Source organism: Scophthalmus maximus, chromosome 18 (assembly GCF_022379125.1).
Source record: "Scophthalmus maximus strain ysfricsl-2021 chromosome 18, ASM2237912v1, whole genome shotgun sequence".
NCBI classification, from domain to species: domain Eukaryota; kingdom Metazoa; phylum Chordata; class Actinopteri; order Pleuronectiformes; family Scophthalmidae; genus Scophthalmus; species Scophthalmus maximus.
Window position 1 is genome coordinate 10435279 of NC_061532.1, and position 26577 is coordinate 10461855.

Sequence of the window (26577 nt, forward strand, 5' to 3'; positions counted from 1 at the left end):
ATGACAAAATGACTCGACAGGCATGAAATCGAGCACTATCTCTTCCGTTAAAGCATGAAACCCATACTGCACCAGTGGCCACTGTCCTGATGCCAAAATTAGGTCACGTGTAGAGTTTAAACACTATTTTTTTTTGTGTGATTTGGATGCAAATACTTTCCTCCAGTATGTATCTTAATCACATTGTTGTTTTTCCACAAACGCAGGCGTTGTTCTGTTCCAGGAATATAGCAGATGGGACACCACGGCGAGGCACTCCTCGCCACGACTGACGGAGCTGTACACTCGAGCATGAAAGGCCGACAGAAACCTCAGCAAGGTGAACCACGAGGGTGAGACTGGCGAGAAGCCCAGACTGAGTGTCTCAGCACAACCCATCAGAGATTTACTCTGCACGCAAGATTGTTAAAAACCACGACACCTCAGTCTGGAGGAGAAATTTTTTAAAAAAAGACACAGGAGGCTGAAACGCAGTATTTAATTGAAGGGTTTGGATATTGACTTAGATGATGTGATGAAAACATTTCTGACACTTTGCTGAGAGTTGCATGACCAACATTAGTGATTTTCAGGAAAACATTTAACAAGCAATGCTTCCTTATTAATGTTGTGGATATAAGAGCTGAATCAGACTGTTTTGGGGGAAAAAAAGGTGCACTGCAGACCCACGAGACTTCAAACCTGACCACACGATTGCACCCCTGGAGTATTGAGACAGATTTATAGGGTCAGAGCGGAGGAACACTTGGACCAGCTCCTGGACACGTATTAAACATATTCAGGAGCTGAAAATAGCTTCTAAACCACAATGTGGAAAATGAATTTAGGAGAAAGCCCCTTGCCGTGCTCTGTGTATGATTTGACTGGCGAGAAGAACGAGGCTTATGTTCACTCTCCTTTTAGCAGATTTTTTTGTCTCCACCAACTCCTGAATGGATCTGTCTATTTAGTCTATGTAAGTGCTGCAATCATTGCGTACTATCGAGTAATGTGGCCTCACTACTGTTGGTGCAGGGCAAGGTAGTGCTTTTGTGCTCAAAGCAGCTGCTTGCTGTGACCATGAAATGGTACTCATTAAGACGCGAGTGTGAACAAATCAGTACAATTGTGGGCTGTAAAACCAAAACAGTGAGCTGAAAGACCCTAAACAGCTCTGAGGAGAAGTACGAGTGACTACAGGTTCACATACAGCCGGCCCTGTCTGCGTTGTTAATCTTGTTATTACTGATTATAGTAAGAGATAGCTGCAGAATGGTTCGACCACCTTGGGCTTTATTCCAAATCTAATAAATTCAAACTTATTTAAAGACTGATCAACCTCATCAGATTGTCTTATTCCCTTGTCTGTACACTAGAAGTCACTTGGCCGGTGAATCCTGACTACAGGGATCCTTTTGAGGCAAGTACAGAAATGCACATATCAGATTATCCTTTGTGAGGCAAGACCCGGCAAGGTGGTGAAGTCACCGACCGTCGAGGCCCTATAGGGGCTGCAGTCGTGGTGTAAGATAGCTGGCAACCTCATTGTAAATTAGCATGGGAACTTTTAATGACTTAATTAAAACAACTGATCTGTTTAATAATTGTGTGCTTTGAATGAGACAGTGGTTTTCTAAAATTGGATTAGGATGACAATTTACAGGCCAATTAGGACTCCTCCACACGCACAGGTCAAATTACGCTGCGAGCACATCAGGAACAATCATTTGCTCTCCTTCTGTACCAAAAACAAAATGTGGCAACATGTTCACAAACGGGCCAAACTTACTGGGAAGAGTCTGTTAGTGAGACGGAGTCTGTAACTGCACACAGATTCCAGGCTTCTTGATTATCTCATCCTTTTGTTGGAGACAGTGTCTCAAGGCCGAGAGGCTATTTGAGCCCAGGTGTAGTGTTCCAGTCTGTGCACAACCTAGACAATCAACTTTTTGACTCCAGAGTGTTTTGCACTGTTAAACTTACAAGGGAAAGAGAATCGTGAGACGGTAGCCATGGCTGGAATGTGCTCAACTCCGGCTGTCCTGCCAGTTCCTTCTTCCCTCCGACTCATAAAACTAATCCCCCAACTTTGAGCGCATTCAGCAACATCCAGCATGACTGCTCTGATGAAACTCGGACTGAAGTTCCACAGCAGCTTAGATGCATCCAAGCAAATGATCAGTCAAAGAGGATCATGCTCAAGAGTTTAAAAAAATATTTTGCTGCATGAAAGTAAAATAAAATTAAAAGAGGACAGTCTCACTTCAAACTGTTTATAATTCAGCAGACAGGTGGAAAAGGATTAGAAGCATGAATTTACATTAGGCATGATGATTGTAAACACCAACAGACGAAGCGTGTAAAGTATCTGTTATTTAATAACTATGATTTGCTCAACAACTGTAGTTACAGTTCATAATGACCTGTCTGTACGTGACAGACAGTTGGCAACAGTACTGCAGTGTAAAAGGCACGAGGACAGATGGAACGCCACCGGACACAACAAGATGACCTGCATGAGAAGAACAAATAATCAAAATCATAGTTACATCGGCCGTCCACTGAACTGGCTTTGTCAAATAGCGTCCACACTCAGTCGCATACAAACTGATTTTTTTTGCCTTTACAGCATTTTTCCTTGGTCAGTTTGAACAAGGCAAAACTATATAAACGAGTAAACACTTATAACAAAATGATAGTGTGAAAGAAAAATGGTACACAAATCTTATTGGAAAAAAATGAAATTATATATAAGGAGCAAAATGTTGCACTCTCACAGCAAAACGCACAAGTGTGAAATAACTGAGGAAAACCAATGTTCTTCTGATGGATGAAGCCGATTTGACCTATAGTGATACAAAAGACCGGAACAGCTTCACTCTAAACCTTCTAAAACATCGACGCAGTCCTCAGACGGATGCTCCGGTGTCATTGAGGGAGATTCAACACGGAAACATTCTCAAAGATCTGGGTATTTTTAGCTACATTGTCGACAGCGGTGGCAGATACTGCCAATAATAGGAGTAAAAAAAAAAATCAAAACAACATTTTAAAAACATTTTCAGAGGCTACGAATCCCTCTGGAATGCAAAAAATAGCCGAGTGACTGAATGTCTTCTACGTGGTCTGCATAAGTGCGTTTGTTGACTTCATGTTTTTGTGGTAATAAGTCAAGGTTTTCCTTGAGTGCTTAGGGACTATGGAGCGTCCTCTTGACAATTAGAGGAAAATACAAGTAAATCTTAGGTCAGTGCTCAGGACCACCTTCATCTGATCCACTTAGCTCATGCCTTCTGTTCATTTGGCAGATTCAGAACATCTTTGTGGACCGTGTCAGGGATTCATTCCCTCCTGGTCCATGCTGCAGCCGAGAGCTTCAATGTCATTGCTGATGTCGGTGATCATGCGATCCCACTCGTCGCCCTCGGAGGTCTCCTGGCCCTCGTCTGAGGCCGCGCTGTCGCTGCCTCCTCCCACTGCTCCGTTGCCGTTGGTGGTGGAATCCGAGGCGGAGCTGGCCGTGCGTCGATAGCGGCCAAAGCTGTCTGTGATTATCCCTCGGCCGTCTTTCACGCCGATGGTCTCGAGGAAGTTCTCAAAGTGCTGGCTGTCCTTCTCTGGTATGAAGGGACGCAGGCCTGCGTGGGGGAAAATAAATGGTTCAGTACAGCGGACAGAAATTAGAGCTGATGCAGCAAAATGAAGGACCAAGAGTGGGTCGTACCAAGGAGGAGGAACTTCCTGCTGTCCCCGTAGAGTTGTCGAAGGTTTATGCAGAACTCGTGGATGGATGAACCGTTGCGGTATTCGTGCAGCAGGGTAGCAAACTGTTGGATCTCCTGCGACGACAGCTTTGTCCGCAGCTATGAGGCGGAAAAAGAGAGAAATCTAAACAAGAATCCAAAGAGCTCGGGGGGGAGAAGGAATAGGTGAATCATCATACTGTGGTCATGTAGTCCTGCAGCAGCTCTGCGGCAGTGGTGCTGAGCTCTCCTTCACTCGCAGTCTTCGTCTGAGGGGATGCCTGGGTGGAAGTTGTTGGAGAGTTTCCCTCTGCCTCCACGGAGACCTGGAAAGGACTGATGGAGGAATGTATTACTTCTGAGTGTCATGAGCCAAACCACTTTCTCTACCACTTTACCTAAAATGGGAACAAAATTTAAATTTTGGAATCTTGTGAACTTACAATGTGCCCCCTTCTGCATCAAAGGCCTCTTTAACGTCGACTTTGCTTGAAGAGTCATCTGCAATAATGAAAGAAAAGGCATCCAGTGTTCACACGTTCACATGTGGAGGAAGTTTTGAAATGTAACAAGCTTGGTAAGAGGGCAGAAGTTTGCTTTCTGTACGGCGAGGTACTTGGAGAGAAACAGTACTTAACTGATGAACATAATTCGATTTTACAAGACAAATGTCTTATGCTTGCTCATAAATGTTGCCAACACATATGAAAAAAAAAACAACTGTGAAATGTGAGTGTGTGGGTTTCAGTCAGTTGGTTTTTGTCCAGAGAGCCGATCTGTTCCTACCCTCACCGCTGTACAGAGAAAGGTGTCTCGTCGGAGTGGTTGCTCCATCAAATATGGCTCGGTCCAAGAAGTCAATGGTTGATTCTGTGTAAACAATCTGAAAGACCTGGCTGAGCAAAAGACACAGTTCCTCTGCCGCTGCCTGAAAGACAAGGGGGAAAATATCTAAATATTTTTATTATTATTATTATTATTATATCTTGATATCTCGCAGTATTCCTGTTGTTTCGCATACACTTATCTTTTATTATTAATGCCTTTCTAAATGTAAATAGTTGCTGGTTGAATAAATAATTTAGATTAATTTCTGACACTAAACAAGCAGTACTGCAGGTGGTTTGGATTTAATTTTTATTTTAGATTTCATTCATTAAGCTGACGTTTTTCCCCCCAAAGTGACTCACAAGTGCAATCAACCATGAAGATATTACTCCACAAAGTGCAAGAATCACGAGACAGGTGAGTTTTCAGTTTTTAAATCCATCTCTGAAGGTTTGGTGTGCACTTTGTGTTCAAAATGCATTGTCCTCACCGGTGTGGCATAATGTCTGATACAAAAATATTACCTTATTATCAACAGCCAGCACAAGCAGACAGCAGACCTCCACCAGCACAGCTCCACTCTCCGATAAGGAGCTCAGGGTCTGGGACTTGTTGAGATCAGGACATGAGCTGGGACAGGGAGAACCTCCTGACTCCTGGGCTGAAAAACACAAAAAATACATAGTCAAATCTGATTATTGAAATGATTAAATTATTGCCAAGAGAGTAGGGACTACTTGGGATATTTTTTTAAATGCTGGTAACTCTCCCATACAGATACCAACTAAACACTCAAATTAAACATTATCAGATTCCTATTATTATCAGATTCCTATTTTATCAGATCTCCTAAAACACTTCTGTTTATTCCTACATTTCTGTTCTTACAGCTTCATTTTATCACGTCAACTCTATGATGGAACCACTATGATGTTTTTTTGTTTTTTTTTTTACCTGTTTTGATCACCACAAGGTGCAACGAGTCATCCCTGATGTAGGAAACAGCAGCAATATCGTGGATGGGCACTCTCAGGATGATGTCCTCTCCGTCGCGCCACACAAGCTTTATGTTGTACGCCGACAAGCTCACCACGGCGTCTTGCTCTGATGTCAGCTGGCCAGCCAACTGATGCGACTTCTGAGAATCAACAGACACATACAATTTGTACAATTGAACCCTGTTATGAGAGATATCGTAAATAACTTAGAGAGAGAGAGGATCAGGTTGAATCTCTTTATGCAGATAACCTTACCCTTGCATTGTCAATGAGCTGTAGCACTTCTGTGCGACTTGATGGGTTCAAGTATCCTGGAACTGATGTCAGCTGCCCCAAGTACTGAAGAAGACAAAACATACATATAACATGCTTTACAAAGAGGTGTACAAAATGCAAGGTAAGGATAACTTAAAGATTCCTCCATTATTTTCCTTCTGACTGAATATTACTACACTGTTATTTTTTTCTTGATGTCTTCTTATATCTCACACTCACTTTGACTTCCTTCTCAATGTAGTCGTTAAGCAGGATGTCAGGGTCGATGCGGTGGTCGGGCTGAGAGAGCGAGAAGGTGTGCAGGGCCCTGCGCTCCGTGGCCTTCTCCTGGGCCTTCTTGTCCCTCCCCTTCTCGCCTTTCAGGAAGACTCGCTTGAACGGAGACACGATCCCAGGCTGGTGAATAAAAGACAAAAGAGTCCGTGTGGTGATGTATCCGCGTGCGCTTTTGTTGCCATGTCCCCTTCCAAAATGTTAAATTGTCACTTCATCATCGGGACATACTTTAGTTTGGCATACTCTTTAAATTTTAAACCTGTTGCTAACAGCATATCATTAATAATTACGGGGCTTTTTATGTCCAAAATACAAACGTTCCCCCAAAGAAACCCAAGAGGAAGCTGTATCTTCTTCTTCTGTTGACTGTGGTACTTGCATTACATGTAATTTCCGCTGACCCTGTTTCCCCTGACGGATGGACTTTGAGAGAGCAATGTGTAGCCCTTTTACGTTACCCACAGTGCGTTGCACATATGTCAACAACAGCGTGTGCAAAAAAACTCTGCATTTTTGCAATAATGGTGTGGTGTGCGGTCGAAAGTCGATGTAAGACATCCAGCAACTGAATCAAATATGGACATCTAAATCATTAACATCATACTCACAGCATCAACAAGCAGATGTGCCACAAGAGAAAAATAAAATCTCCTTATTTTTTCAAAAATGTTTTTGTATTGACGTTAGTAGCTGTTCTACACAATATCACCTGGCACAATGCCAACACTGTAGATCTATTTAAGAGCTCAGTTAACTGAATTTGATCAACTTTGTCCATGATGTCAAGCACACAGACAAAAAGTTTCAGAACAAATTTCTCAATTCAAAGAATTTTTATAAGTCTACCTCGTGCTCCATGGACCCACGAGATCCAAGAGTTGCCAACTCCACGGCAAGCGCCTGGCCACAGATGCTGCAACGCTCACACGGTCTAAAAAACAGTCACCTGTCGCCTCCGCTCACGCAGTCACAGCTGCCAACTGACACACAGGATCAAACACTGCCGGAGCGTGTATGAGACGGCTGTGACCCGCCTAACAAAGGAAGGGAAGTCACTCTGTCTCTATACACAGGCACAAGAACAGGAAGCGGACCAGCCACAACTTCCTGTGATGACACGCGCATATACGCTTTGACTGATAAAATGGCAACAGAGTGAAAAACTGCTTCACACAGATGTTAAAAACAAGCAAAAGAGAGGAGTGTGACGACAGCCGTGTTTATTCCACACCTTCAGATATTGTTGTGATGTGATCATTGCTTCTTTCCATCACTCACTCAGGACTCTGCACCTGAAGGTCCCTACACTCGACATCACTGCTAAACCACAGCAACACAAGACTGTGTATGCTACTGACCTAACCGCAGATACCGTGCAGTGCAGACAATCTGATGTAGGTCTTGTATTTGACTCTTCCACTGTTGCCGTTCTTTGGCTGCTGCCAAATAATGTGCTGACATTTGATCACAGGCGTCATACCTCACGTAGCAACACCACCTGTGTGAGCAGTGCATTATTTAACAGTGTGCAGCATGAACATTTCACGGCTCATCTTTGTGAAATGGGAGACGAGAGCTACCGTACGTGACCTCAGCGAGTGTCCTCAACATATAAAATACATGCTGCTACTTTAAATTGTTTTAATTTGACCATATTTAGAGTAAAAAGCATGGTATAGGACTAGCAATCCAATCCCACAATTAATCACCACCTCTTGTTCACGAACAAGCCGCTCACATATTAGTATTATTAGTAGTACTATGCCTAAGAACTATGACCATGTTTTCTACTTTGACTCTACGATGAAATGCTATGATCTTTTCATGCCTTTCCAGAGCAAAGCTGTAGCACTTTCATTGTGTCTGTAAGACACTCATACCACACCAGCCGGGCTGTGAGCAAATATCTCCAGTTATCTATGTCATATCAATCATTAGTAAATGAGAAGTAACACCGTAAGGGATCTGCACTTTCACATCAACCTGTGTGAACCCATGTTGCTCCATATACAGTGAAGATCAAAATACAGCCGGGCCAAATGCTTTTCACTGTCACCACCACGTGGCACAAACAGGAACTGTATGTACTGATGACACTGGCTGAGTTGAAACCAGTGTGATATCAACAAGTACTCAAATCTGTGCAGAAGGCACGAGCCGGCAACTAGTGAATGCAGCGGTGAAGCACAACCCTTTGTTTCGAACGTGCAGGACTTGTGTGGCCAGGCATCAGTGGACTACATGTTAAAGACACGGTGTCTATAGAGTCAGCCAATTAACAACATTCTCATCAAGTTGACCAGGAGGGCGAGACACATGGCCAAATGAAATAAACCACAATAGAGATAAGCAGTATATGAGCATCTGGTTACAGCCACCATGTCAAGTGGAACAAATGAATAAAAAACACGAGAAACTCTCTTCACACTACAGCTGTCACTTCGTTGCCCTCGAACCAGGAAGAGGGGCGCTGGAGAAACGAGGCACGATCAGAGCTCAGACGCTCGCTCGGGCCCGCGATCTGTCACGAATGTCCTGCCCTTCGGCTTCCTCCTGAACCGACCGCGAGAAAACTTCTGTTGTTGTTGTTGTTGTTGTTGCTGTTGACCCAACAGGAAGAAAATATGTCTCCAACAGAAACGCCTGTCTACAAATCGAGCCGCATCGGTTCGATTTGATGCGGTGTGTGTGTACTACACTGCTCGGGACGTGGCGGTTCCCTTTAGCGGGACCCGATCGCTCACGTCTCCCGCGATCTTCAGCCTGGCCGGCAGACACCCCGGTGCAGTGACCCGTTAGACCCCAACTTGAAACACTACATGCGCCCTGCGTTCACGTCTGTCTATTCGGCAAATGACACCTCGCTACCGGTCCAAGCGACGCCGGTCGGCGCAGGGAGGCAAACAGACGTGTCGGCGGGTCGGTGCGAGTGCGCTGTCCCATTCCCCGCTGGTCAGCCGACGGACGCTGAGCTCACTCGAGTGTTTGACTGAACTTAGCCAGCTAGCAGCTAAGCTAGCCCCGGGCTCTGACTAGCTAGTAAGTTGACAGGCTCGAGCCAGCCGACTTCCCCCGAGGAAGCGTCATGTCAAACGCCGGACTCACCTTTTTCACTTTCTTCACATCATCCTCCATTTCTATGTGAATGTCGTCTTCTTCTTCATATTCCCGTCGGCGCGGGGCTCCGGGTGAGACGGGACATAACTACTTGAGCTTGGGACCAAAACTCATTTGACAGTAGTTCGCTCGCTAGCCTAGCCTAGCTTAGCCTAGCCTAGCTTAGCCTAGCCTAGCACTGGTGAAGTGATGCCCTAATTTGAGCTGATCGCAAAGCGCCATGCCGGTGTTTGCCTTACCCCGCAACTGTTAGGAAACCTGCGGGCGCGCCACCAGTGTGGAAAGCGGTGCGTTTCTGCGCAGTTCAATCGACCACAGGGATCATCTGTGGAGAAGACTAACTCGGACAACACGGGCAAAACTTTTCAATCGTGCCGCCATTTTGGGCGTTGAGCTGTGGTCCAGCATGCTTTGCTCTGCACAAACCAAAACAGCTGCCGTGTGTGATAACAGCGCCTGAGGATGTGGGGGAACCGTCCCGAGGCGCTGTCCGTTCAACCTGTTCACCACAATGATAAAACGGTCCAGTTATTCACGGACAGTCTCACATCAGACCACTAATGCAGACTCTGGACTGACTTTACATAGGTGACTCTACTTAACTGTAAAGATGCCCAATTGTTGTCGTTGGCATGGGCTTTTTCTCTGATGGTAAAAGTAGAAATTTAAATCTTGCAGTTTCTAGCAATGGTCAAAAAGTGAGATCTGGGAGTTCCCCAGTCGATCATTTCTGATAAACGATCAGTTGTTATGTGGCACTGAGCCCTGACCTATATACTTGCACACCTAAATGTATTGCAGCCGTCAGTAATATTAAAACTGTTTTCCTTTTTAAATATTTAATAGCGCTGAATTTGTGATGGGGGAATAGGAGGCGAATTTATTCTCCCATTAAAACGATGTCTTGACACACTGAATATATCGACTGTTTACCATCCCTGTTTGACCAGGACGAGGATACGAGCAATCGAGACAGCAACAGAGATGGAGAGGCAGATGAGACAACATACAGCAAGAGGATATGAAAGTGTAAAAGAGACCAGTCACTCGCAGGGTTGGCTGCGCATGAGTGTCATCAAAAGAAAGGTAAGTTCTGCCCATGTACAGTATTAATTTACTTTTGAACTGTGCCTTTATTTTCTGATACCTGTGTATGAAGCACAGGAAGGGTTTTGTTCCTGCTAGTTGTTTGCAGTGTATGGGATGGTGGGGTTTCGGCTCTTTAGGTCACTCTGGATCGGCTTGTTTGTGGTATGGATTACATGGTACATTCATCAGAAAATATACTTGATTGACTCCATTGCAAATAGTGATACAAGTGGACATCAATACATAATTTAAATAGGTCAGGGAAGGATCTGCACAATTATTAAATTTGGTCTATGTACTTCTACTACATAATAGTTGGAATACCCAGCAGATGCAACCTCTCAATGTACTGCATGTTATAAAATGAAATATATTATTCTCCCCCTTCAGTGATCCAGTGCACCCATATAAGAAGTCCCTACACGTCATGGTCCAACGACATACAGTAGTTGTTGTCACTCCAAATGTACATTTTTATTCATATCTATCAGCTTTAACGAGCAAAATTAAATATTTACTAATCACAAGCTGAGACGCGTGCTCTACAGCATTATATTGGACACGTGAACACTCACATCTTACACCTTTGCAGTTGATATATTCCAGCCATTTCCATCTGTCAAAATGTGAGATGTGCATGTTTGTGAATACAGTACTGATAAATTGCACTTTCAAATACTATATTTATTTTTCTCTTCTGGGATGAACAGTCTGATATATGAATCTACAGTAAGGCTTAACATTACATTTTCAGCATAATATTTCTCTTTTCTTCTAAAAACCAAAACATACAAAAAGAACTTTAGCACCATATGTTATTAATAATATTCATATTGTTCCCAAAAATAGGGTGCAGGTACAATACTGGACATCAGTTTTGCTTTTTTTTAAAGAATGGGGATTCCATGGAACAATTTACGTACATTTTATATTTAACAACAACAAATAAATCATTCTTTATATGTTCTCAGTCACAACATAGGTTGTATGAGTACACTTTCATAAAAATGCTACAGCCTGTAGCAAACTTGCTTACTGACATTGTGCCAACTTTTGGAATACCCCGGATAAATCATATAGCCTACGGAGTATCCTGATAAGTTTTTGAAATACACCAACAAGCTAATACAATCTAGAAATTGATTGAATATAAACAAAGAAATATTTCCCAACACCTTTTATAACAATTTCAAAAATCAGCAGCAATATGACAACCATAGTCGCGTCAGTGGAATATCAAATCCATTTTTGAACAAAATATTACAGCCAATTCTACAGTAACAACAAAAATAGATACACACAGATTAAGGACATATAGATGACAGGAATTTACAACACAGCAATCACGTTCTATATACTTTTTTAAAATTCAGATTCCAGTAGCAGAAGGACATTTGTGCTCCTGTGCGTTTGCCGAAAAGATGCATTTTATTATCTGCCAGTTTCATTCTTTCAGAGAAAAGAGAAGAAAACAAAATCCTAGTGCAGACTGAATCATAATAAAATTAAAATATACAGTATGTTGAAACCATTGTAATAAACATATGAACAGTAGAGTAACTGTTGTTGTTTTTTTGTGCAGATCGGAAAATCATAGTGGCACCATTGAGAGTTGAGTTCTGCTGTAAACGGTGTGGATTCGAGGTGCTAGCTCTTGGGCATGTTGTGTCTGCAGGTTTGCGGGGTGCATGTTCTGTCAAGTCAACCAGAAGGCTATGCTCTCAGGAAGCCAAAAAGGTGGACTCTGCAGTCCACAGCGGTAGCACCTTTTAGATGTATTTTTTCAGCACCAGGTTATTAACAAAAAGGACTAAAACTAAAAAGAGAAAATGCACCAATTGATCATCTGAACGTACTGCTTCAACAGCCAAACAGATGGTTGTGACACAAATATATAAATTTAAACTAAGTCAAACATTACTATGGCCTGCTGCTACACATTAATGCAGAAATCAGAGGGTTTGTTGTGCAGTCAAGAGCACTTGCATGCTAAATGTTGAAGTTCACCTCACAATGAGTTCTAAAGGCATGCTGGGAGGTGGTACGAAAACCGGAAATGAAGCTATTCAAAAGTGAATCCGTGATCGGGCTCCTTTCACCATTCCATTGTAAGAAAATGTAACATAGGTGATTTTTGCTCATTTTGTCATCATTGACTTCTTCCGTGTTTTATTCCAACCGCAGGCATTATTGTTTTGGCTAGAGGATGTATTTTTTTCACACGAGACAAACGACACAGAAAGTTAACGTCTTGGCACTACAAATCATTCATCATTGCAAGACAGAATAAGATGTAAAGGCAAAGAGAAAAGTACAAAACAATCATTGACCAAATCGTTTAGGATCGTGGCTTTCACCTGTTATAACTACACCCATCCGACAGTCCAAAACCAATGCTTTTTGAGCTCAGTCTAAGCTGCTAATTGTAGCTTTCTTGATCAGCTCGGGCTGTAGTAATTCATCTTACCCAAACATAATGAAGATGAGGAACCCTACGTTCAAGTGAAGAAGATGCTCAGTATTGCCTTACTATGTCTTTGAGAGAACCAGTAATTAGGTTGCATACAGCACCCGCACTACTTGGTTCTGTCACACTGTGAAGTTTAGCTGTAACACTGTCATCAGGTGATAGTGCAGTCCTGTAGATGTCAACTTGGATGGAATTATAAGACTAAATAATGTTGTCGACTGCTGTGTTAGCTGACGGAATTTGTGAACGTGGCTTCATCTGGTTTTGTGGAGACAGACAGGGGGAATATTGTGTGATGTTGTCATCTCGGTGAGCGTGCTGGCACATGAAACAAGTAAAGAAAGACATTGGCATTGTTGTTTTGCGGACCTGGCTGCCATGGCTGGATTGAAGCACCCAAAGTAACAAGGCACAACAAGGACTGAGAAGAACAAGCTTGCTGTTCAAACGCTCTTGCTGTGTGTTGTGGCTGTTGAGGGATGTGGAGTTGGGCAGGTAACCTGACAGAAACAAATCTCTGTCGGTGATTTCTCTGTGACCTTGTTTATGGTATAAAGTGCGGTTGCCTGAAAACTACACTGTACTGTATAGAAACGGCTTCCACTTGCACTCTTGTGGCGCTTAGCTCTTGGAACCCGTGTGTAATTGAAAGGAAACAAGAAAAAAAACAACATAAAAACTAAAACCCACTAATTAACCGGCTTCTAGCTAATCCTTTTTAGTGGCAAAATGGTGATTGCTCTGTAGAAATACGTAAAATATGCCGGATGTTTCTTAAAAATCCAGACTTGTACGTATAGACTATTTTTAAGACTTAATTAAAATCAGTTTAATCAACTGTCATTGCTAATAATCTAATGTTCATGCATAAATACTCTGCGTTATACGACATTAAGCACCAATAGATGAAATGCAGCCTAGTTGTACATAATCCTGTTTATGCTGCTACTGTTGTCCCACACACACACATACACACACACACACACACACACACACACACACACACACACACATAAGTAAATTAATGAATCACAGTGTATTTGCACCTGATTTGGACATGTGTCCATGTCTGAAAAGGGTCAGCAGTGTTTAGAAAGGATGCCAGGCAGCCAACTACCACAATAATAAGAATGAGTAATCATTCCCAAAAAACAAAATGTGCAAACCATAATTTAGTTGTACAATCCCAGCCGAGGAGTGGTCCAGGATACAATATGTTAAGGAAAAAAATGGAGACCCTTGAGGACATGCCTTGGGATGAGAACTGCATTGAGACACCCCTGAGTCAGCTGGTTCAGTGGTCTTGTTTGTTGGTCCTGAGGAACCCCTGTATTGGCTGTTTTGCTTAGTTCTTTTTTTTTTTTTTTGTTTAACAATACTTTAAACAAATTCAATATTCATTTATCGACTAACTATCAACATGGCTGTTCATTCACTACAACAGAGAGGAACTACTCTGGCTACTATGGTAAACAATGAACAAGTTGGTTGTTTGCATACACATGTATATCTATACATATGGTGTGTTGGATGTTTGCTCCACCCTAGCTGACCCAACAGTTCTCAATTACTCAGGGCTGAACATCGCTTTTTAAGCTAAAGGGTGGCAGACCCTGGATGTTGAAGCTCTTGGTTATGGCAGTGTACCTCATTGCATGTTCTCATGTCAGGATCTCCAGTTGTTCAGCCTCAACCCCGTTGTTCAGTTGCCAGAGAGTGTGAGAGTGTTTCACGGGAGCGCACCAAGGCCCAGCACCGCAGAGATGGGGAAGAGGGCGGAGCAGCAACCAAGGATGGAGTTGAACAACCGGCGAGAGAACAGAAGCGTGGGAAAAGGGCTGAACAGACTCACAGACAAGCCTACGCTCACACTCACCATCATGCAAGCATACTCAGATTATCTTAACGATACAGACTGCAGGCTGTACGATACACGTGGTAAACACTCACACAACCGCACAAGGAATCATACACCAAACTCCAGTCAGGCCCTTTATCACGATCTGCCCTCATGTTCTTTTCCAACCCTGGCAAAACCCCCCTCTCGCCTTGAGCCTGGACTTACATGGCATCTGCTTTTTTACAGTACGATGTTAGCAGGCATGTGGCCACAGCAAAGCAGGAAGCCAGTGAGCCAGGAAAAAGGAATCTCTGTTTTTGTGTTGGGCTCTTGGGCCTCCCTTGTTGGGTGCATTTGTAATAATGCCAAATACTTAAGTCATGCCAAACAGTACAATGTAAAAAACAAAAACAAAAAAAAACAAACAAGTATTATATATTCAGATGAACTATCAAGTAAATCGATAACATTAGAGTGTGAAATGCATTCATTTTTCCTCATGAATTGTTTATTTGCCCCCTCTGGAAATGCTAGTCAAGCTTCCTTTGACTTGGAAGGCGCCTTTTTTACTTTTTTACTGAATACATTGGTCGTCTCATTGGTTGGAGAGCTCCCGCAGGTTCAGCTGGGAGACGTACATCAGTGTGTAACTGCTGCACAGCAGACTATAGATGGCATGGAGTCATTCTGCTGGTGGAACGGGGCAGATAAATTGGAAAGACAGCACTTTAAGATGCGATTTGGCTTTGTTTCATCTGCACTGGCAGGCGCCAGAACAGTCGCCCTGTACAGTGTACACCCATAGGAGAGTGTAACTTCTTTTAGGGCACACTGACGTTGAGGACTATATCTTTTAGCACTGCAACATGTTTTGTTGTTATGTAAAAAAGTGTGTTCTCTGGCAAAATATAGTTATGTCAATGACTATAAATGTGGACACAAATACGCACTGAAGTATAATAGCATAGAAATATCTTAGATTTGTCATGTTTTTTTCTCAATAACTTAGTACAAGTCTTTGCACCCAATAAGCATACAGTATATTTATCAACCTAAAGCATTTGTTGATAAGAAATCAAAATAGGGAGGTTGGGAAAAAGAAAGAGTTCTTTCTAGGATGCAGAAGGGAATGGTGGAGGATTACTAGCAGGCTGTCTTTGCACTTTAAAAAATGTGCGCGTTTACATACATTTGTACCCTTCTATCCATTACTAAACAGCCACAATCTTTAAAAAAGTCTTTGGAATGTTTTGACTATGATTTCTACCCACCAATTTAGAAAACGTTGTGCTCTTTTCTACTTCATTCTACATTCCTTGCTCTGTGTGTCTTTATTGTTTTTTACCTCAGGTGGTTATGTTAATATTTTGTGCTGTTTCAGCCTTCCTCCACTGGAGGGCAGTCTGTGCTGTAAATATTGATAGCGGGTGGAACTGATTGAAGGTCAGTGTGCTTCTGTTTTCTTCCATACATGATGTGATTACCATTAAGGATTTTGAACAAAAATAGTACAGCCGGGATACGCTTGAGCCACGTAAGCTCACAGAGGGGAAATCCATTTTGAATTGCTTCTCTCAGACACATATTTGATTGTGTTCTTTGTGGAGTTTAACAGTATCATGAAGAAGCTTTTTTTGTTCACTGGCTAAGGACTTGGTAAACATTATCATGCATTTCAATGATGTACATAAAGAATGGCAGTAAATGTTAGAATGTGCAAAGACCTGCCCTCTCTGAGATTCTCCTCCATCATTCCCATCAGGCTTTGCGTCAGTCCCATGTCACAGGGACATTTAATGTGCCCTTCACAAGTATTCACAGGTTGAATTACCAATACAGTATAATGCATTAAACACATTTCATAATGAAACATTCATATGTTATCTACACACTCATACAGAGCCCTCCTGTATGCAGGGGGATTTATATGAGACTTCTGTATATATCACATAAGATACTGTAGGTTCATAATTTTCTCTCTGTACTGTGTTTTTTTTTTTCTCCAAAAAATAAATCATGACCGTGTGTTTTGACTGTCTTGACACATTTTCGGTTGACAAAACACACATCTCCTGCCGGAAAATTGAATGATCACTGAGGAGAGAAGGAGGAGAGAGCCGAGTGTCCAATGGGAAGAGATAGTATCTGAAGAGGAGGAAGAGCAGAATGAAAGAAAGGAATCGCATGTGCATCGTTGTGTGTAAGAGAGGGTGACAGAGCTGTGGGAGAGGTTGCCTTCAGAGGGAAGATTCGTACTGCAGGAGTTCATAAAGAAGCGGGCCGTCCCTATACCTGATGCCCACCGCATTAGGGCTAATATACTGCAGCACATTTATGGTCCTGCGCAGGCGCCGATCCACAAAGTGTGCATCCCAGGCTGGGTAGCGCTTTCTGGGCATGTCTATCTTGATGAGAGGACCCTCAGGACAGATGGGCCTGCCGGCTGCATCCACAGGCTCTGTGGACCTCACCTGGAAAACCGGAAGGCAGGTGTCCGTGGCTGTTTCATCTGACTCCACATATTCCCCTGCCAGACCCCGTGTGGGGGTGGCCTGAGAGCCACGGGGGCCTGGTGTGGGTGCCATGGGCTCAGCCTCAGGGGGTAATGGAAGGCCCCACAGCAGCTCAGCACAGCATGAGCTGGCCAGCACCCTCAGTCGGGGGCCCATGGGGTGTAGGACCCCGTAATACAGAACCATGCAGGCCACACCTGAGGCAAAGCACAGGAAGACGCCACATAGGGCAAAAGAGGCATAGGCGTCGGTGGTGGCTGGGTCACGGTAAGCATACCAGAGGGAGCTGAGGATGGCATTCTCTAACATTACGACTGTGTAATAGGCCACCATTCTGTACCGCGTCCGGCCCTCACGTACATTGAACCAACAGAAGATATAGACCACGCCCACCACCATGTTAAACAGTACCTCCTCCCACTTGGACATGCAGAAGTCGGTTCCGCCATGGATGACCCAGAAAGCCATGGCACACCAATGGAGCACCACAAAAATGCCAAAGTAGATGTGGAAAACAGAGGCAAACAGGGCAAAGGAGAGCACCCGTGAGGAGATGGTGAAAAGACGCCAGAAGAGATGCACCAGGGCGCCACGATAACTCATGCTCTTCTTGTCGTCACGTGAATCTCGCAGGAGTTTGTGGTAAGAGGCTAGCACCCAGGCCAGGGACAGGAGAGAGGACATGGCAGAAAAACCTGGGAATATAGACAGAGGGTGAGAGAGCATACAGGCAGAGAAAGACCAAGAATGGTAAGCATGACAGATACTGATAGATTGCTCTAAAAACATCAGAAATTGTAATAACAATCCAGTTTCATTTGAAGTATAAAGCGTAACCCAAAGAATTGTGGCTTTATCTTGACTGGGATTCCATTCCACTTACTGTATACAGTATAGAATTCATTTCAGCCAAAGCAATCCATCACATATTTGAAAGGCGTATTATTACCAAGATCATCATAGGTCATTCAGTCAACACAGTTTCCATTTAGTGCACCAATTCAGTTTTCATAAGACATGTGTAATAGTAGAGACAGCAGATATGTCAGAGCAGTAACCTGCTGCATGAAAAATGATAGAGGATTATCTGCCGAGCAGCAGCATGGTGTTTCTCAGCAAATGTATTGATGGCATTTCTATAGACACCCCGACAGAGAGGGGTATCACTTCTTATGATTGAATTGCCTTCCTTGGGTAACTGCATTCTGTGGGAACTGGAATGGTAAAAGAGGCTTCAATGGAAAGATTGATGAGTGTTGGAAATTGGATACAGTGGTGGTGAATATTGCACGCTGTAAATAAAGTGGTATGGGAACTTCACAGAAAACTGATTGTCAGGTGTAAAATATGGAAGCATCTCAGCTTCATGTGATAAAGACATACAAGATGTTTTGAACTATACAGTCTCAAGAGTTGCTCCTGTAGAGCCCTAGGAAACCCCTTACACTGCAGCCACTCAGCCTTGTTGCTCTGGATCATGATGCAGAGCTGCAGCACCAGCTGAGGGGCACTTTCTAAGAAGGTCTCCAGCAGTCGCAGCGTGTTGACATCGGCATACTCGTACATCATAGCCCAGTAAAAGCGCCGCTGGTTCTCCTTCTGCCGGTGACTTTGGATGCCGAGGTACATGGTGCGTATGTACCTGCAGAAAGAGAACAAGGACAGAGAGTTAGACATTCCAGATGTTCTGGTGTCGTCTACCAAATCCATTACCTCATTCATACAAAAGAGAGTGAAGTTTTGCGGCCCAAAGACATAGAAAGTATAAAGTCACAGTTAATCTGCACATATGATTGACTTTTGACAACACTAGAGGGCATGCTTAGCTACATTTTTTTATACATACAAAATATATCCATCTGCATCTATTTCTCATTTCTTAGATGAATTACGGTAAACTTTTAGATTTTTGAGAACTTGCCCCCGAAAGCAGGATGAAACAATGACAAAACTAAACACAAAATAAATTTAAGAAAACAACCTCAATGTAAGAACAACTGAGGGAAAATGTTAAAACAAGGCGCTGAAGGGAGAAATTACTTCTGCATCTGCATTCCTCATTAGGTTCTGAATGAGTTAACTAGGATTTTTCAGATGGGAACTGATGAACATTATCTGCAAAAAATATGTGCATTTTTAAGCGGAATCAAAGTATGGCGGGAAAAAAATACCTCAGACAAAATAAACAGAGAAACCGAACTGATGGCAAATTGACTCCACAGTTACACATGGCACACACGGTGCCTTTTGCAACGCAGTATTGAGAGAAACAAACAGCACTGGTATTGCCTAATTAAAAACATTTTATATTCGGATCTATGGCCTCTCAAGGTGTGGTTATTGAACTTATATGCATATAATAAGCAAGGCAATAATCATTGCCTTAAGTGCACCACATGACCCATGCTGTCAGCTCCTGCTGCTGCTGCAGGTATTTTCATTACTGATGCTTTTCCATAATGGTGGAGTGACTCTGGTGAGACCAGGGGGATGGTAGGTAATGCATGCAAAAAGTGGTGGCTAATTGAATTGAATCCAGCTCCTGTGGCAATCTAATCCCTACCACAGCTTTTCTTTTTTTAAGAGGGTCATGACAGAGAGTTATTGAGCACTGCTGAGCAAAAATGTAATATGCCGAGGGCTGTGATATAGCTAATTGTTAAGATTGTTATCTTCTTTGGATATGGATTTGTTTTGTAATGTAACGCTGCAGTTAGATCTATCCAACAAAACAAAATCAAGACAGAGGGAAACCGCAATCTGGCCTGGTTTTATCCTCCTCAAGCATGTGAACCCAAGTCTGGCCGACAGTTAAAGTGGTTTGTAGTTAGCGTAACTGTGACTTCACTCATTGCATATTGGGTAGTAGCTGTAGGGTCTATCTGCCTGAGCTGGCAGAGTGGCCAAATAAATCCAGCGCTTGATGTGAAGTCAGTCAACCGAGGACAATAGTGTAGCACGGACAGAAATAGACCAGACAGTAGCGCTCACCAAAACAAATTGAGAGGCCATGGATCTAAATTCAGATCCTAAAAGTGAGATGCAAATTCGCTGCAGCGTTACAGACAAAGCCGCAAAATGTATACGAGTGGTTTTCAACATAATTATCTTCTGCATTAGCTACTGGGAAAGAGATTATTGTTAAATTTGGAATGAGGTTGAGAACAGTGCTTGTAAAGAATGCATCATTTAGCAGCTTCTGATAGCTTTTTGGTTATTGCTTTGACTGACATTGAAGCATTAAGCAGTCAGTACTGCACACAAATTCAACTCTAAACAACTCAAGACTTTCAGTTAAATGTTATAAAACTAGGGGACATTACACAGATTTGGAAAACCTGAGGAGAAATTTATGATATCCACATTTTTCTGGAATGTTAAAATAATAATTTTTCCACCAAAATGTTTAGACTTTAGATTTTTTGAGGTTGGTATTTTTTCAGTATTTATTATTTACAGGATTGTATTTGGACCACAAACCAGACAAACTCACAAAAAGATCAATAACTTTGATGTTTTTTTTAAAGAATAAGAAACTTCAGCACAAAACTATAGATTAGTCCTGGCTTTCTTACAACAAACCTGCAGTTACAGTAAGTCTGCTTACAGACATGAAACATGAAACGAAAAGCAAATACCAAGATGTGGCAGGATAACTATTACCAAGTTTCGGGTCATAGAAAAGAAATGAAATAAAAGTTATTGTCCTTACTTTACTGTAACAAAAGATACACAAATAATCCCTCCCCTGAAAGATCCCTTCTTCATTTAGCACTGTTACAGTATAACATCCTTTTTCCCTCTGCGCCAAGTCTGCTAATGTACGTGAGTGAAAACAGATTTTGGAGCACAGAGATTAGGGTTTTTGTTGGGACAGAGGACGGGCAAGAATGGACTAAAAATTTTGGGGATCAATAGCTCTGGGCTGTAAGAGGCACCATTTTATCCAGAGGTAAAGGCTGGCATTCCGTGACATTTTCAGTCGGACTGGTAAATGTCAGTTGGAGCAAGTCGGCCCCCTCTCCCTCACTAATGACATGCCGCAGAGACCTGCACAGGCCCTTTGTCTCCATCCTCCAATTTCCATTACTCTGTGTGTTTCACTGATACGTCTGACTGGTCGCTAGTGCCTCTGAGAGAGGCACAGTGATCTTCATGGCCTCTGTAGCTGTTTCACACACAAAAAAAGGAAAAAAAGACCTTCACCATGCTGGGAGCTCTGTGAGGATGTACTTTCGCACAGTGGTGCTTTGAGCATAGGTGTCAGCATGCTAACATGCTCACAATGATAATTCGTACATGCTGATGTTAAGCACCATCATATTTAAGTGTATAAGGATGCTAATATTTGCTCTTTAGACCATGACATACTACAGCTGAGGCCGATGGCAGTGCCATTAGTTTATCTTTCAAACTGATGGTGGCGCTAGAGGAAAAGTTATTTAATCGCAATCAATCCAATAGTTTAACATCTAACTCAAAACCACCTTACAGCAGCGCTAAACTTAAAGTGAGGACATCAACAAAGTCATTAGGATATGTGGTTGAGAACCATGAAAGTCTATACAAAATGTTTAACCAATTCATCAAGTAAACGCTGAGATATTTCGCATAAGTGAAGATTTTGACCTGTTGATGGCGCTAGAAGGAAAGTCAGAGAGTCCCGAGATTTGGATTATCTTGACCAAATATCATGGCAATGAATTGGATAGTTGTCTAGAGAAAATTTAATGAAAGTAGTAAAAAATGTAATGGTTATGAATTTTGTAAAAAGATATGGTTACCTGATTTGATATCATTCATCATTCATTTTTATTGACTGAATATCAGCAGCATTGCTCACTTGCATTTTGTTTAGTGTCAATACTGTAGCTTATTATTCATTTTGCACCAATGCAATAATTAACACTTCAGCTCTCACTTCCAACCTCAAATGCGCTCACATCTGCCCCTTTCCTCTCTGAAGATCGTGTGTTAGTCCGTATTTCCTTGTTTTCAGCAAAAGAAAAGACATGTACAGTTAAACACTTTGAGTTTCACGACTGTCAGAAAAATCTGAACTCACTCCATCACATCTCCAACACACACATAGTGCACATTCGCAAGAGTCTCACACACATCCCTCGTTTGTGATGCACAATGTTAACACTCCCGCTGTGCCTTTTCAGATGTAATAACACAAATGGCACACACATACACATTTACACACACACACACACACACACACGCACATACTTGTCAGTGCTGTGGGTAATAGGGGATTTCCTTCTATTCCTGACACATTTGTCAGATGGATCTCTCTCTCTCTCAGTCTTCCTCCCCCTTGCCTCCCGCCCTCACTCCACTTAGGCTGTGGTGCTCTCCTTGATGCCTTCCTCTCCTTCTTCCCTTTTAGCTCCATAGCTCCTCTACAGGGCTGCTCATGAATTATTTGTAGCAAGATCATAGCGATCGCTCATGGCTCGTTAGGCATCGTACGCATGGCCTAACAGCTCAACACTGTTCCGGGGTCGTGTTCCAAGCCCAGCCGTCTGCCATTGCTGTCGAGGACACCGGCAAGCATTAACCCCCTCCCCACCTGCACAACCACATTACACACACACGCGGTGTAGATAGAATATAGAATCGCGGGCACATCTTCACAAAGGTTTGCCAGCATCTCAAATTGACTGAACAAATATGACGGCCAGATACGGATATGAAATTTCAACGCTTGCACAAGTACACATCTTGAACATGATCCACAGTGAGGGACAGGTTGAATGGCAGACACACACACACGCACCCACCCACCCACATGTGGACGACTGGCTGCTTGGCCATGTTGTTCCTCCCTCTCCTCCAAAGTCATTGACCAGTGAGTCATCCAACCACCCTTATACTAATCCCTTGAGTGGGTAGTTAGAAGGATCACACAGACACACACACACACACACACACACACACACACACACACACACACACACACACATGCACAAGCACGCACTTAGCCAAGTCTAGCAGCACCTGTCCTTTTAAATCATGCTCGTGGGAAGGCTCAGCAGCTCAGACTGACTGCATTCATATATTGTCATAGCTGATTCATAAGAAGATCACAAGTACTATTACAAAAGCATGAAGCAGAGCTTAATGTGTCACCAGTTAACACGTGGAATCTGGCAGAACAAAACGCACGGGAGGACACAACATACGTAGGGCCTATGCATGTGTGTGTGTAAGGTGGAGACAGTGCCAGCTGCAATGAGTCACACCCTGAGTCACTCCGAGGGGCTGCATCGACTCTCAATGAGGTTTAAACCTCCTTTATCTGGGAGGTTTAAATCTCTCTCCTTCGGGGGGGGGGGGGACGCAGCGTCTTGGTGGCCGTTCTGTTCCCTCTTGTGTACTGGTCTGTTCAGTTTCCCCTTTCCCGGAACTTTTCTTCTTTGCTTTGTTGACCCATTAATCAGCAACTATAATGGTAATCAATTAATTGTGTAAAATTGATGTTTTGAGGTGATTTGAGGCCAGCATCTTAGGCTGTAGTAAATTGTAATGGTTTCTGGTGTTTTATAGTGAAAAAAATGCCACTTGTTATATGAAATTCATCTATTTGATCATTTATATTCTAGTGGTTTCTCAATGTCCATTGCTTTAACAGCCTACCCCTATAACTGTTAAATAATAAGTATTACTGTGGGTTGAAGTCTTGAAAAATCAAATAATAAAAATCCAGTTATTCGATTCTTCCCTGTTAGTTTTCACAGCCCTTTGCCTAACTCTCTGTCGAACAACCTTGTGTATAGTTTCAATAGAACTTATTCTAACTTAGTGTAGAAAACACACAATTAACAGATAGCTCTCTATGAATGAATGGCCAACAGCATTTCTAGCGATGTCTTCATTCAACCACAGTGAGGTAAGCAGTACAGTTCAGCCGAAAGAAAAGCTGGCATCAGTTCAGTGTCTTGCTCAAGGACACTTCAGCAGACTGTCTGACAAATCCGTCTCCCTTTGCCCTTTGCAGTGATTTAAGGATCACAGCTCTGGCAGCAGCTTATTGGTGATGTCAGTGTTACTGTTATTTATCATTCGCCAATTTGTGTGGTGCCAAAGAAAACTGTTACAGCAAACATTTCCTCATTCCTCAGCTTCTTTGGGAGAGAAAAAGCAAGAACATTGAAATATAACATATTGTAGGTGTTTTCAAAAGACGTTGATGTTTATAGACTGTATGTGATACGTGATTGGGATTTTTGCACTTTTCCAAAAACATTTTGTGGCTCAATGTGGCTCAGTGGGATCCTCCTTTTGATCGTGTAACACCGATCCTAGATATGTTTTTATCCTCCTTATGGCGGTGAACAGCCCTGGATGAAAGTGTGGCTGAGTCTAGATCTGACTCCCACAGGCGAAGTCAGATACACTCGCACACGAACACACAGCAATCTGTGACCAGTGCCTTTGGGCAATTCCTACACTGTGAGCTGCTGGAGTGTTGAATGGAGAGCAGATTGACATGATGCAAGCTGAAAGCGACGGGGAGCGGCAGGCCGAGATCAGTGATGCTGTGTCAGCTCTGCTCCGCCCTGTCAGTTCTAGGCGTGTGCTCTGGTTAACCACCTCTGATGTCTTGACTAAATGTTTTCACTGTAATTATAACACTCCATACGTATGCACCAATTCATGTGGTCTGTCAGGAGGAGTGATTTATGACATTTGATTGGTCAGGAACACCAGTGAGAATCTTGGTTGGTAGGAAAAATAGAAAAGCTATCATATTTCCTTCTTCGCAGAGGTGAGTTTCGGATTTTTCCACCGGGTGATCCCACTGTGATGATAACCCTTCAGACATTTTGCCCTCAGATCTTCATGCTAACTTGCGCTAACAAGAAAGTCAGTAAGCGCTCGATTCAGATGTTGAAAAAACTGATAATGTTTCACATTTCATGTGAGTGCAGATGATAAACACTGTAGGTACAGGGGTTCTCCGCCCCGCTGTACGCTTTCTCTTTTCCTCTCCGCAAAGCCAGTCGTTTGTCACCATTAGCAACGGTCCTCAGGTAGCCCAACTCATCGCGCTGTGATCACGTGACATTGTGCAACCATTAAGACGAGTGGAAAGCACTGAGGAGTGGGGGAGGGAGATGGTGGGAGGAAAGCATATAAAATGATAATGAGGGTGAAGGAGAATAATTGGGACAAAAGAGAGGATACCGGAAGTAATCAGAAGAAATTGGAGTGGATAACGGACGAGCAGGTGGAGAAGAGAGGAACGCGGGCGATGAAGGCCTCTTAGATACTGTAGACGACAGCCAGAGATTCAGGCTGATCTGAGATAATTTGGAGTCCGTCTCCGATAATGGACAAAAGCATGATACAGATAAGGAAGTGCAGATATCAGTGCTGAAGAGAGGAGGTGTTGCCTTTTCCTTTCAGCTACTCATTCCTATTGATCACTTCAGTCGGGCATTAGAGCTTTATTCAGTCGAGTAATCAAATGAAGGACAGAATTAATTAAATGACTTTGATTCAACAGTTAAAATCAAAACTAGGCTGCATTGTGCAGCTTTTTCAGCCAGATCCCTCTGCTGACCAGACAGTTTTACACATCTGCATCTACCAATCTGCAATTTCTGCAAAATCAAGCATCGACAGCAGATTCATTTAAAAAAATATGCAACAAAAGATTAGATAATATGCTGGATTATTCAATTGATCTTTTGGTCCAACTATCCATTACAGTTTCTGACGTCTTCAGTCTTCTTGTTTTGTCTGATAATCAGACTAAAGGTTATTTTGTTTCTTATCATATAAAACAAAGAAAAACACAAGTCACAATTGGTAAGCTGAAGCTTAGAGAAATTTTTGGTACTTTAGCCGGGAAAAAAATATTCAAGCTGCAATGATATTTCAGAATTACATTCTCAGAAACATGGCTCATTGCAGCTGGTTTCACAGTTATCTATATAGAATGTATACTGTAGAATATTCACGGAGGCACACACACACACATGAAAAATGCTACTATGAGTTTTTTAGCCACTGAGAAAATAAATTGTCAATATGAGACTAAATATTAAGATTAATGGTAACTACAGTAATTCACAACAATTTTAGTTTGTGGCATTTTTTGCACCTCTGACTGTGTTGAGGTGAAATCCTCTTTCTTGCTACCTTTTCCTGCTGTCAGTATTTCACTTGCCATCTCCCCGCCCCTCCTTTACTGTTTTGTGGCTGCTCTTACACTCGAGGACGGGGCCAGATTATGTACGGATTAAGAAGAAAAAGGCTTGACCCACTTGCTTTTCAAAGAGCGTCAAACCAAAAGGGGCCGTGTGGTGGCTGGCTTCCATTGAGTGTCAGCACTTCTGTTGTACTGTGTGAGACGCTTGAAGCTGATGTTTATTGCTCTTAAGACTATAATTAGCAGGGTTGGCTTATGGTGTTTTAATGTTTCCCTGACTTA

At 42.7% G+C, this 26577-nt stretch overlaps 3 protein-coding genes across 6 annotated transcripts in view; 1 reads left to right on the forward strand and 2 right to left on the reverse strand.

Moving 5' to 3' along the window:
- Positions 1 to 2339: 2339 nt before the first annotated feature.
- On the reverse strand, positions 2340 to 9627 carry ccm2 (CCM2 scaffold protein). 3 transcript variants are annotated; one of them, XM_035616834.2, is made up of 10 exons: positions 9206 to 9627; positions 6044 to 6220; positions 5804 to 5887; positions 5505 to 5688; positions 5075 to 5211; positions 4515 to 4650; positions 4166 to 4223; positions 3923 to 4058; positions 3704 to 3842; positions 2340 to 3617 (listed from the first exon to the last, which is right to left on the reverse strand). In XM_035616834.2, exons 1-10 carry the CDS (start codon positions 9233 to 9235, stop codon positions 3313 to 3315), a joined length of 1386 nt encoding a protein of 461 aa, XP_035472727.1. In that variant the 5' UTR covers positions 9236 to 9627; the 3' UTR covers positions 2340 to 3312. The 3 variants fall into 3 exon arrangements, with proteins under 3 accessions (XP_035472727.1, XP_035472726.1, XP_035472728.1); XM_035616833.2 differs by having other exon boundaries at positions 4509 to 4650; XM_035616835.2 differs by lacking the exon at positions 9206 to 9627 and adding an exon at positions 6947 to 7153 and having other exon boundaries at positions 4509 to 4650.
- A 540-nt stretch (positions 9628 to 10167) lies between these two features.
- The window catches only part of mtmr9 (myotubularin related protein 9), a 59625-nt gene continuing 43215 nt past the window's right edge, over positions 10168 to 26577 (forward strand). For both annotated transcript variants that reach the window (XM_035616827.2, XM_035616831.2), the window contains exon 1: positions 10168 to 10303. In XM_035616827.2, coding sequence (XP_035472720.2) covers positions 10202 to 10303 — 102 coding nt within the window. In that variant the 5' untranslated portion in view covers positions 10168 to 10201. The remainder of the gene's footprint in view (positions 10304 to 26577) is intronic.
- Positions 14101 to 26577, reverse strand: part of xkr6b (XK, Kell blood group complex subunit-related family, member 6b) — a 40961-nt gene continuing 28484 nt past the window's right edge. The window contains exons 2-3 of the mRNA XM_035616832.2: positions 18575 to 18771; positions 14101 to 17824 (exon numbers count right to left, since the gene is read on the reverse strand). Of these exons, the coding sequence (XP_035472725.1) occupies positions 16854 to 17824; positions 18575 to 18771 (1168 nt within the window). The 3' untranslated portion in view covers positions 14101 to 16853. The remainder of the gene's footprint in view (positions 17825 to 18574; positions 18772 to 26577) is intronic.